Source organism: Phoca vitulina, unplaced genomic scaffold, assembly GCF_004348235.1.
Source record: "Phoca vitulina isolate PV1807 unplaced genomic scaffold, GSC_HSeal_1.0 scaffold51, whole genome shotgun sequence".
Classification (NCBI taxonomy): Eukaryota; Metazoa; Chordata; class Mammalia; order Carnivora; family Phocidae; genus Phoca; species Phoca vitulina.
The window spans coordinates 8,068,978-8,081,773 of NW_022589754.1; the positions used below are offsets into that span (position 1 = coordinate 8,068,978).

The 12,796-nt window shown below is 37.3% G+C and overlaps 1 protein-coding gene across 1 annotated transcript; it reads right to left on the reverse strand.

Moving 5' to 3' along the window:
* Positions 1-346: 346 nt before the first annotated feature.
* On the reverse strand, positions 347-11,383 carry LPAR4 (lysophosphatidic acid receptor 4). Its single transcript, XM_032387905.1, has 2 exons — positions 11,216-11,383; positions 347-1,913 (listed from the first exon to the last, which is right to left on the reverse strand). Exon 2 carries the CDS (start codon positions 1,825-1,827, stop codon positions 715-717), a length of 1,113 nt encoding a protein of 370 aa, XP_032243796.1. The 5' UTR covers positions 1,828-1,913; positions 11,216-11,383; the 3' UTR covers positions 347-714.
* Between the last annotated feature and the right edge of the window lie 1,413 nt (positions 11,384-12,796).

The window sequence follows — 12,796 nt, forward strand, 5'->3', positions numbered from 1 at the left end:
ATTTAGCAGCTTTCTGGATTTGAAGTTTCATATGAAAATTTTAATGTAGTATAAAAAAAAGGAAGATTTTTTTTAAAAAAATGACACTGCTGGGACCTGCAAATGTGTAAATCCAGTTACTTTTGTTTCTTCCCAACCATATTCAGGCAAACACAATTTATGTTTCTACTTTCAAAATATATACAATAAATTTTGCCAGCTCTTTTAAATTTGACACATTTCTTATTAATAATGTTAGGCTAAAATATGTTCTTGAGCTAAAATATACTCTATGACAATACAAAAATGGAAAAAAAGATTCACATGTATCAGTAGTAACACAAAGTTTTTTTTAAATAATCCCTGAATTTGTTCTATATTTATAGGCCCAACCTAATTACCAAATATTACCAAAGTGGAAATATCTTTTAAAAAAAATTTAAAATAATCTCCATATCACTAAAGTCAAGGCCACTGGCTACTCATATAATGTGATACAATGAAATTACAACACAGCAGAAGAGTTTGGCAATCTCTTTTGGTTGTTGTAATTAGACCTGACCTATAATTATTGAACAAAACAGCATATGCACAATAAACATTCAAATAAATGTATCTGACTGTATTCAGTACATTAATCTATTTTCAGTATCATTAGCTTCAAACTGTCTTGTTCATAGCATAGGAAAAATCATAAGAAAGACCATATCTGGACCTAAAGACAGTTCTCATTACCTAAAAGGTGGATTCTAACATCAGTTCACCACCATTATGTGTTGTTTGATCACTAATCTCTTCTTGAATAGCTGGAAGGGAAGGCTTTGTGGTTAGAGGTGTTTCAGTCTTAAACAGGGACTCCATCTTGATATGGGTATTGATGTAGAAGGACTTCTGAAAAGACTCAAGGGTGAAGTAATAGATAAAAGGGTCAAAGCAACAGTTCAGAGTTGCAAGGCACAAGGTGATTGGGTACATAATCTTTGCAAATCTTTCCAACAAGCAATTAGTAATGGCTTGGGAGCGCACTAGGGCATAGAGGAAGAGGACAGAGTTATAGGGTACGAAGCATACCATAAAGACTGCCATATGCACTGTGATCATCTTCAGCACTTTTTTCTTATTGGTCCCAATTTGAGACAGTGTAGCAGGCTTGCGAAGGGTTCTTAGCACCACAGAAGAGCAAGAGACATTCAATATCAGAGGAATGATGAAACCAACAACTTCAATAAATATGGTGATCTTGGACAGATAAGTCTTCCAGACACGTTTGGAGAAGCCCTCAAAGCAGGTGGTGGTTGCATTGTTGACATTAGTGGTGGAGAACAAAGAAGCTGAAATACCACCACTAAGGACTAGGATCCAGACTCCAGCACACACAATGGCAGAATTCCTCCTTGTCCTAATGGTACGAGATCGGAAGGGATAAACAATGGCCAGGAAACGATCCACGCTAATACAGGTGAGGAATAGCATGCTCCCATAGATGTTGGTGAGGAATGCAGTCCCAGAGATCTTGCAAAGGGTGTCACCAAAAGGCCAGTGACGGTTGAAATTGTAAAATATTTTGAAAGGTAGAGTGCAGACAAAGAGCAAATCAGAAAGGGCCAGATTGGTGATGAAAATAGCAGTCTCACTTCTCATTTTCATGCGGAAGCAGAAGACAAACAGAGAGGCACTGTTGGTTATCAGACCCAGGATGAATACAACACTGTAGACAGCACCATTTAGATTATACTTGAAGGAATCATCAACAATGCAAGTATTATTGGCAGTAGCATTGCCTAACCTGGGTCTGAAGCTTGAATTTAAATCTTGAAATTGAAAGTCAATGAATCTTCTGTCACCCATTGATTTTTTTTTTTTTTTTTCAGAAGGCCTGCTGGCTGCAGGGTTCACCACTTTGAGACTAGAGACTGGTAAGAAATATTTTCCTCCTATGGGAGACAAGATGGAATGAATAATCAAATCTGCCTTCCATTCATTTCTATGGAGTAAAAGATACCCTGTCTACCCAGAATGGAAACAATATGCACATTCAACTGGTTTGACAAGTACATTTTGAGCACCAACCATATGTTAAAAGGTACTATAAGAGTATGTTGCAGGATTGGGAGAGATCACACTCAATATAATATATGCAATACCATATGTAGCATTGCAATGAACAGGAATAAGAGACTAAACAGCAATGGAGGAGACTAACAGCAATGGGGGGATGGGGATGGAGACTAAACAGCAATGGGGGATGGGGAAGGAGAAACATTTAACTCTGATAGTTAAAATGACACTAATAATTTGAAATGCGTATGGAGTTTTTTAATTTTCAAAAATGCGTTTTATTTGATTCCCAAAGGAACACCATAAGGTAGGCAAGAAAGGAATTTATCACCATATTACAGGAGAAGAAACTGAAGTTTATGTAATTTAGAATTACAATGTCAGAATTAGAAGAATGTGTAAATGGTACCGTCAGAACTAGAATTCAGGTTTTTCATTCCTAACCAAAGAATTGTTAAACTTATCTAAATTATATTGTCTCTCTTCCAATACTAGTAAACTTCATTGTCTGAATATTAGTTCTATTGCACGAGACTACAGGTCGATATGGGACCTCCAGGACATGCTCTTAAAGAAGTTATGACTAAACTTCTGAAGTAAATTATTGATTCACCTTTTTCTTCTAAAACGTGAGTTCAGAGAGCAAGGATCCTTCAGTTGATTAAAGCTTCTGGTGAAAAGATTTTTCACGGTATTACATAGCCTTTCTAGGGTGATAATTCAAATAAAAATCTCAGAGTTTCCCTCTTGCAGATTGTAGTTCCCTCTCCAAATTTTTCTCTTCCTAGATGCCTAGCCTAGGATGTCTTCTTCTCCCCTTCCCACTGCCCAATCCGTTACTTTCATGTCTTCAGCTCCTAAAGTGGCCCTAATCAATAAAACCTTTTCTGGCTGAATACAAGTGAAGTGTGAAAAGTAGATTTGACTTAAATGCCTATCTCCCTGCCCCACAATATACTTCTGATCTGATCAGTAACCAGCCCTTTGCTTGCCACTGCTTATACATGTGGCAGTCATTAACTTAATCATCTTTGTTGGGTATCTGGGCCAACATTGTTCTAAATTGCATATAGAAATCTTACTAACTTTCTAGGTTAACAGCTGCCATAGGAACTGTCTTTTGAATTCTCTGTAATACACTATGGACAAGTAACTGCGGAATGAATTCTTTTCAATGAGGACGATATGGAGTAAAAGTGGTCTTCGCTCCCTGACATAACCAATAATGGATTTTCACATGATTATATTTTAAAATGTGAAAGGCATTTTTCTGAAGTGATTTCTCCTTACATTACTCTTTCCTTCCAACTCCCAGGGAACAGGTTAAAGGGCCACTCTTTGTAACAGAGAAGGGAGTGGAGGAAGGAATCTGCCTGAGATATAGAGTCCTGAAGTTACTTCAACCAGCATTTGGATTGAGAAAAAAAAAAAATGATTTGAGAAAAAAAAATTCACTCACTGCAGTGCCTAGAGGGAGAAATGGCCTTGGAGAGATGACTTATGGGATGTAAATCAAAGAGTTGTCGCTTTTAATAGCTAAAGTTCCCAAGTTAAGATTGGAAACTTGCTATTCCTCAATTCTCATGCAAAAAATCTTTATGGAGTGCCTCCCCTGAGCCTAACACTGCACTAAGATCATATTCTTTCTTGGCCATTTCATCCCACAGGCCCAGCTCAATGTTTGCCACAATCAACCTTGATATGTAAAAGCAAAGCATAGTAAGAACCTTGACCAAGTAAGGTCCAAGAGGGGAAAAAAACAGACAGGGAAGAAATAAAAATAGGTGAGAAGAGCAAAAGAGGAGATGGGAAAGAAAGTAGCAAAGAAATTACAACTGAAGAATTGAGAGAATGAGAAGAAGAAAAGGTGAAAGAAAGAGGACCTTGCTGGGGAGAGGTCAGTACTGCTATCTAATTTGTATTTAGGACCTTGGGAGGTATTTCTGGTTCACAATTCCTCAAATCTTCTCTACTACTTTGCTTCATCTCACTCCTTCTAGTTTTCTCAGAAAGAACAGTATGCAATCACTATGTTTAAGGTCACTGAAGCTGATCAGCAAAAACAGGAAGAGTCTGAAAAATCTCAGTTAATGGGGTTCATATCTCACTTGGGGAACTGTAGACCCAAGTTTCTGCAGATTCTTTCACCAATGGGATGGCAGAAGGAAAAAGAGAATGGCAAACTTCTCAACTGCTTAAACCACTTTATATACTATTTTAACACCTACCACTCACTACCCATTAGTCTGGATGCCATTTTTTTAATTGTTAAAAGAAATAAAGAGAGTCAAAAATATTCCTGTAATGTAATTACACAATCTAAAGAAATTAAGGGACTGAAAAATCCCTAATATTAAAGCCAAGCTTCATTCATTCTAATCTGCTTGCACCTGCCTTTTACAATAAGTACTGCCAATAAGATTATTTGGAAAATGTTTTCATAATAGATGTCTTTTCACCTGTACCCAGAGTTCCTCCACTCTGTCCACTGATAACCTTTTTACACAGCATGCTTCTAGCTCACTGGCTATTATTTTGTACTACCCAGGATGGTGTGTTTCAAATAGGTGAAATTTGTCTCCCTGGTTTTCCATTCAGTTTTATGTCTCCCAGAACATATACACTATACCAACAACAGGCAGTCTGGCACTTCTGCTCTGCTGCTTTGAGGAACCAAATCCTGTGGGATAGAAAGGACCACAGACAAGAAAGCTTTACAGTCTCAATCCTGAAGACAGGGCATGGGAAAACTGTCACTAAGGCCCTATTCATAACTTTCCTTTGCTTGAACACATAGCACCTTTGCTGTCTAGCAGTAAGGGTGTGGTGCTGGGACTTAACACAGCATTGGAAGCAAGGAGTTCTATTTCTGACCCAGACACTAGTTCACTCTGTAACTTGACTATACTGTTTCTCTTCCCTGTATAAACATTACCTCTGAGTCTCCCAGCTGAGGCTAAGAAGATTCAACAGGGCTTGTGAGTAGCTTTATGAGCTTGCCAGTATTCAGTCCTACCTAATCACAAAGAAACATTATAGAAGATCTTTTTTCCTTCTTTTCTCTGACACAACTAGACACTTACGTCTCTGTCTTTCTTGGTAAGCTGAATTTACCAAGCAACACATCTTTCTCCTAACACCATGTATACCTTATACCTCAGAAAGCCCCCTTTGAATTTCAACCTTTACACAATTTTCTCATAATAGAACAATCCAGGAGGGTGCCCTCAAAAGGACTATCTCCCTTTGAGCTATGGTTAAAAAATCAGAGAGTCATTTGACTCTCAAGCTGATTCTAAAGGAGAATCAATGATATTCAAAAAACAAGTTCTCTTCTGACTGACTTCCTTTCTTTTGACTAAAAGAAACTTTTTTAACCAGTAGATTTTCATAAATGGCTAATATGCTGTGCACTGAATGAAGGCAAGGGGCCAACATGAGCTTCAGATGAGATGAAGAAGAAAAAATACAGGCTGATTCAGTTAATTAACTATTCCACTGCAGGTAGCATGGTACTATTGTCTTGTAAAGACCTTTGCATCCAATCACTCCAATAACTAATCACTTAGGGGGTTCAGAGTACTCGGTGGATGTATTTTCACTGACAATGAGCAGGAGGCAGATCACCCGAAGGTTGACCAAAGGGAAATCTGACCCTCAATGAATTTTTAACTTTGACCTACACATATGGACCCAATTTGAACAGTTCATAGTAGTGTTCACATTTTTAAAAAACTTCTAATGATGAAATATACCATGTTTGGGGGCTTTGGGGCTCCTGGAGGAAGTGGAGTTAGCTTTTTGGCCCTACAGAGATGAATACCTAAATCACTTCACTAAATGCTAAACTTTCAGACACTAAATGCTAAACTTTCAGACACTAAATGCTAAACTTTCAGATGATAACATTGAAAACAAAGTTCTAACTCCTGGCATATTCCCAGTAGCCTAGAAAGCCTGGCTTACTTTTGTTCCCTACAGAAGACAGTCCAGAGTTTAGGAAGACAAGGCCTTGAAGGCAGAGTATACTCAAATTCTCTTACCTTGCTCCGTTTTTGTTTTTTTTTTTTTTAAGATTTTATTTATTTTTGACAGAGAGAGAGAGAGTGTACAAGCAGGGGAAGCAGCAGGCAGAGGGAGAGGGAGAAGCAGGCTCCCTGGGGCTTGATCCCAGGGTCCTGGGATCATGACCTGAGCCGAAGGCAGACGCTTAATGGTCTGAGCCACCCAGGCGCCCCACCTTGCTCCGTTTTTATTGAGCTTGGGTCAGGTCAGAGTGCTTCTGATCCTCAGAGAATTTCCTCTTTCTACTCTGGTTGAAGCTTAGGAACACTGACAATAGTTTTCAGAGGAAGCCAAAACCTATTGTGTCCTTGCCTATAAATATCTAGCAGTGAAGCAAGCTAAAAAATACAAAAATGTTGCAAAAAAATACAGATCAAAACCATTCTGCTGGAGTAATAGGGAATATGTCCAGACTGCTGCTTCTCAGATGAGAGTGGCTGCTAACAGATAAGACCAAGTCACAGGCGAGGGTTTTAGAGGGGAGGGGTGTGGGGGGATGGGTTAGCCTGGTGATGGGTATTAAGGAGGGCACGTATTGCACGGAGCACTGGGTGTTATATGAAAACAATGAATCATGGAACACTACAACAAAAACTAATGATGTCCTCTATGGTGACTAACATAACATAATAAAATTAAATTAAATTAAAAAAAAGACCAAGTCACAGGCATAGGTCACCATCATACACATGGTTCTAATTGATGTTCCTATGCATTGGTTGATGTTTCATAATAATTTTTAAAATACAACTTAGTCTTATGGCATTAATAATATGGAGGAGACCATAAGTAAATATTTTACTCCAGAGCTGAGCTGGGAAATTGATCTCTATCACATTTCATGCCAAGCAAGCCAGGCTGTGCATCAAATGTTCAGATTGATAAGCTTCATTTAGTTTTGATGAAGGAAATATCCTTTTAAAAATCATATCTCTATGTTGACTTTGATTTGCACTGAGATTATTATGGCTGTTTTGCCTCCTCACTTTGAGAAGAGCAGGAAATTGACACAGGTCCTAATCTGAGCAGATCCTATCCTCAGTGATTAACTTGATTTTTTTCACTAAAATAATCCAGTCTCCCACTAACCCTTCACCTAATGACACAGTCTAATCTTTGAAAAATAATACTGTTTAGTCCTCAACATGATGGGGCCAAAGACTGCATCAACCCTACTAAAGTAGAATTTTCCCTAACAGTTATAGAGTAAGAGAACTGCAGAGAAATTGCTCAACCTAATATTATGAAATTGTCTAGAGTCTTGAGATTCAACATCATCTCAGAAGAAGCCCCAGACCATTTGGGAAACATTCTGGGTGTTCCTAAAAGAGTGCATTTCCAAATTCTGTGAGGTTCATACATGCCAACTGGGAATTTGGCTTTATTACACATATTTAAACAAGTAAATTAGTTATCAATTTGCATACCAATTCATCTGACATACTTGGATACTGATTTTGAAATATGAGTAAAAAATATGTCTCCTATCTCTAAAGGTATATACCAATGGCACAGAGGGCTTAAATCAAAGGATCTATATACATCTACACCAAAATTGTCTGAATTACAATAAACAATTACAATGACTCCATTCATTCTGGAGTTTTGGGTCTTATCATCTACAATAAATTGGAAGCATTGGTTACAAAAAAAGAAGTTGGAGAATGAAATTAAGAATTTTGGAGAAAGTTATTACCAGGAGAGTAGTATTCACCATATCAGTTCAAACCAAGCTCTAGCACCAATTTTATCCAAGACTTGGGTAATCAATGAACTTTCTGAAGATACTATTGTTAGGGATTTCCTCCAATGAATGCTATGAAATAGAATTAGTCACAATAGTGTGCCATGGAGAGACCTTTCCAATAACATATATACCAAAATTATAAGGTAAAGAAATTTATTATATGATATAAATCAGAGTAAATTAAAGCCAACATATTTTAAAATGGTACCTAAATATTTTGGATTTTTTTATTACAGAATTGCAGATAACATTTTATTTTTCACACCTGTCACTGATAAGCCATATTTTATTAGTTATATCAACAAACATAAAGTCCATAAGTCTGTATTACCTATACTCATTAAAGATAACTAGTGACAAAAGGCATAAAAATACTTCATCCACTTCCATAAGGCAATACATTACATTAAAAATAATTGAACAAAGGAGATTTATATTTTTTGGCCTGAAATTATATTGGTTCTTTATTTTTTTTCTTTTCTTTTTCTCTGGCAAAAACTGTTACTATTGGACAGGGGCCTTGATAGGGGAAGAGGAAAGAAGAGTGGAACAACAGGTGGAGACCACACTGCCTTGGCTCTAACCTGCTGGATTTCTTTCTCCCCTAAACTACAGTGATATGAGCAAGGCTTCAGTTGCTGGGTATTAGCACACTGACAACCACTGCTGCTTCTACTAGAATGTTCTAGGCCTAGCATATTCTGTAACATCTTCAAATCACAGCTCTGCCCAAAGTCCTGGTATAGAACTAGAAATACTCAGCAAAGGAATTCTTACAAGTAGCACCTGCATTTGAACACTACTCATTTACTGCCTGTAAAGTAGAATCATCTGCTAGTGCCAAACTTACACCATGGTCACATCTCACCCTCTTCTGAACAAAAGTGGCCTAAACAAAACAGACTGGTAAATAAAACTCTTAACTCTCCTGAAATAATTTTTCCCTAATCTAAGAGAACCAAAACAAAACAAAACAAAAAAAATGAAGTCATTAAACAATCTAAAATATATTTGAAATCACCTTAATATTAAGGAGAATTGATTTTCACACTCCTCCAGAAAGCAGTATTTTTGAAATAAAATAAATATAATTTTACTGGCTTATGTTAAGGGAAGACAAAAACATTAACATTCCTTTCTTTTATGGCTTTCACAACTGATACAGATTTTTAAGAAAACTTCTTTTTATTTGGAATACAAGCAAACTAGGAAGTTCAAATACCCAGAGGTTTTCATATTTACTATTAATTCAATGTGGCCACATCCAGCCCCATCAGTAACTAACTGTGTGATAGCAAGTCACAGTCCCTTTCTGGACCTCAGTTTCTATTCTGCTTCCACCTTCAGCTTTGATTGACAGCAGCCTTTAACTGATGCTATTGTCAGTGGCCTTACAGGCTATTCTCTCCTATCAGTTGTTTCCATCTGCTCCCATTTATTTCTGCAAAAAATAATAATAATCCCTCAAAATCTGAGATAAAGGAAATTAATATTTATTAGACTCAATAAAACTATTGCTAGATTTATTTCATTTATTTTTAATTGAAGTATAACTGACATACAACATTGGATTAGTTTCATGTGTACAACATAATGATTCAATATTTGTATATATTGCAAAATGTTCACCACAATAAATCTAACTAACATGTGTTACCATACATAGTTTAGATTTATTTTAATTTCAGAAGCAAATATTGCTATTAGTGCAAGGAGCTAAGAATCACAGATCAAGATGTCATTATATCCTAAAGTCTTCCTAATGCCCTCTTTTTCCTCATTCCCTTTGTGCCCATATCAGCAGGCGTATTGACTCCAATTGTGTCGGTTTTAATCCTCGACCTTTTCCACCTGTCCCCCAGTTATCTATCTTCTCTGCCAAAGTACTTTAGAACATAACTATATAGAATTAATAGACTACCTAACTTATGCATTGTTCTAATAACCAATTACTTACCTACTAAAAGTGAGGCTGGATTTCCAGTGGTAGGTGGCCTCCTATTAAATTCTCAATTTCCAGTACTAAAATTCACAAATATATTATAGGGGTTTTTTTCCCTCCCCCTTAAGAAGGCCAAGATCAGACTATACATGATAACCATACACAGTAAAAAAAAAAAAAAAAAAAAAAAGACAACTACACAATTAGGCCCTGACCACACCATAGCAAGGGCAACAATTATCACTGTATTTTCTCTCAAAGGAAACTGAATAAATGAAGCCTTAGCTAAGCTTGGCCTGAGTGTTCTTGCAAGGCATCTTCCCATTCCTCTCTTTAACTCACAGAGAGTACAAATTCTGAAAGGCTAGTCTGATTGTTCCAGTAGGACATTCATTCACATCTCTGATTGGCAGGAAATGCTTTAGAGTGTAGATGCCATCAAGTGTTTCAGCTGAACTCATCCTTTTTAGCAAGAGTGCAACTTTTCATCTGTGACATGGCAAAAGGATTTACAATCTATGTTAATGGGGTATGTTTGGAATTTTGTTCTGAAAAATAAACATGTTTCAAAGCCGCTGGATAATCTGGAGCTTAGGCTATTATTGTTGTCTTCATGTTACTCAAATAAAAAGAAAAATGGTATAATTTGGTAAAATAGCAAAGTGAATAATCCCACCAAGCTCTAAATGTTCTAATCTTTGGATTCATCTGGTCTTTTCCATGCTTAAATAATGATGAATTACACTGCTATATTTCCTAAAGCAAAATAACTAAAACACAATATTTATCAGTTCAACAAGATCTTGTTACTAAAAGTCTTTAAAATATCCAACATATACAAAAAGTTTTAAATGACACATTATTGCATTTGTTCGGAAAACAGTGATTAATTTCACATATAATATCAAATTCAACTTATGCCAGAATTAGTTTTTCATTTAAACATGTTTCTTCTTTTATGGTCAAGTTCATGAATTATTCAGCATAGCAAATGTCACATTTTCCATAAATCAATTAAGCATCAAAGGCATACTGCCACACATAGTTTTACTAGAAGAAACCTCATCATAATAGAAACCACATTAGCTCACAATCAATTGTAAATCAAAGAAATACAAAGCTAGCCAAAAGAATTTCTAAATTACTCTGATTTTAAATATGCTCTTTAGGACAACTGTATTTACATGAAACAACAGCCTGAAAATCCAGTACTCTTCCACTGAAGCAGTATTATTGCCAAAACAATAGAAATTATTGCTTTTTTTTTTTAAACCATTCAACACAAGGATCCCTGCTCAGCACTTCAGAGTTGAAGTCTAACTTCTTTCCCCAAACACTCAAAGCATCAGTGATTCTGCTGAAGTTTGTTATGCCGTCCCCCCGCCCCCAAACGCCCAAATCAAATCTTTCTCAAAGAGACTTACCCCAAGAAAGAGTGTGCAAGATGAAAGAATGTGCTCATGCCTGTAGACAATTAGCTAATAAACATGTAAATGGACAACTTGCACTTTAGAAGTGCATATTTTAATCCATATTTTTTTACAGGGAAAGGTTCGCCCAGCCCAAAGTAACAGACTCTGGGCTGCCGAAGCTTCTTACAACAAACCGCTCATTCTGAAAATGTGAGCTTATTTACATTTATCTCTTTTCTTTGTTAAGGAATGGCTCTCTTGAATGCGGTAGCCGGCATGCCTTTAAGAAACAGGACACAAGAAAAGGCCCAAAGTCCGGGCTGGAGCGAGGGCTGGGGGAACTCTTGGGGGTCTCAATAGGAAATGCTTTTCATTGGATAAGGAGGCATTATTAGGAGCCGAGATCCCGCCCAATCCCCTGTGCTCCATCGTTTCCTTAGTCACCAATCACTGGACTGAAGAAGTTTTTCCTTAAAGAGCATTGCCCAGGAAAAGCAGTTTTCACAGTCAAGAATTAGCAGCTTAAGTGCCACTTAACAATATAAAAAGTGTCTTTCCTGACCAATTAATCCACAGAGAAAGCCTGTGTGCCTGTTTTTGCTGCAGGACGGCTATCTCTTTACAATTCTAATGGGTAGGAGGAGACAAAACTTCAAACTGGGAGGAGTGTTTTAATTACGAGCAGCCCATGTTTGTTCCAACTTGTTTAAAATAATTACAACAACAATATTTAATAATAATAAGCAGGAGGCAGGGAAAGGCAAAAAGTGAACGATACCATTAATGTATTCCTATTATACTATGCAAAATTAAACCTCCCACAAACACACACACACAAACAATACTATACTCACTTAAACCAGTGAAGTGTCCTCAGTTGGAGATGTGCTGGGGTCCCCAGAGCTCTAATACCCACCTTCCATGGACTTCAGAGTGTTCTGTGGCAAAAGGAGGGTCTACAGTCTACATTTCTCTTAAATAACTGCCTGGCAGGAAGTCTAATTACCATGAAATTTTCAGAGGTTTTCCTTAAACCAAAATAAATAGTACAGATGCAATCTGTTTATAATGGGGAGTTATCTTCAACTATATACCTCCTCCTCCCTCTTGGCAAGTTCTTTCCCTATAGGTTGACTGCCTTGGTCACCCACCCTTTTTTTCTTTTTCCTTCTTCCTTTCTTCTCTCTGGTCCGAATTTGTTGCAGAAATTCAGTCATCCATATGTAACTTCACTGCTAGCCCTTCCCCTCCACCAAGGCCCCCCTTCTATCCTCTACCTCCACCCGCTGCCAACATTACCACCAACAGCAATGAAACTCTTGGGTCAGGGATAAGGTGCTTTCTATCTCTGGCAGAGCCATGCCACTGGAGATATGAGTGATCCTCTGCCTGCTTCAAAACTTCAGTCTGCATAATTAGCTGCCTCCCAAATAAGCCATGCTTCAAGTTTGTTTATTCTACCTCTCTTCAGCTCTATTGTTGCTATTCTCACTAACAGTCAAGGCCAGTAAACAAGTAAGTGTGAAGCTGATACTAGCCTTATTACTTGTGACTGAGTCTAAAAAACACTTCTCTGTTCCTCCCCCTCCCCCC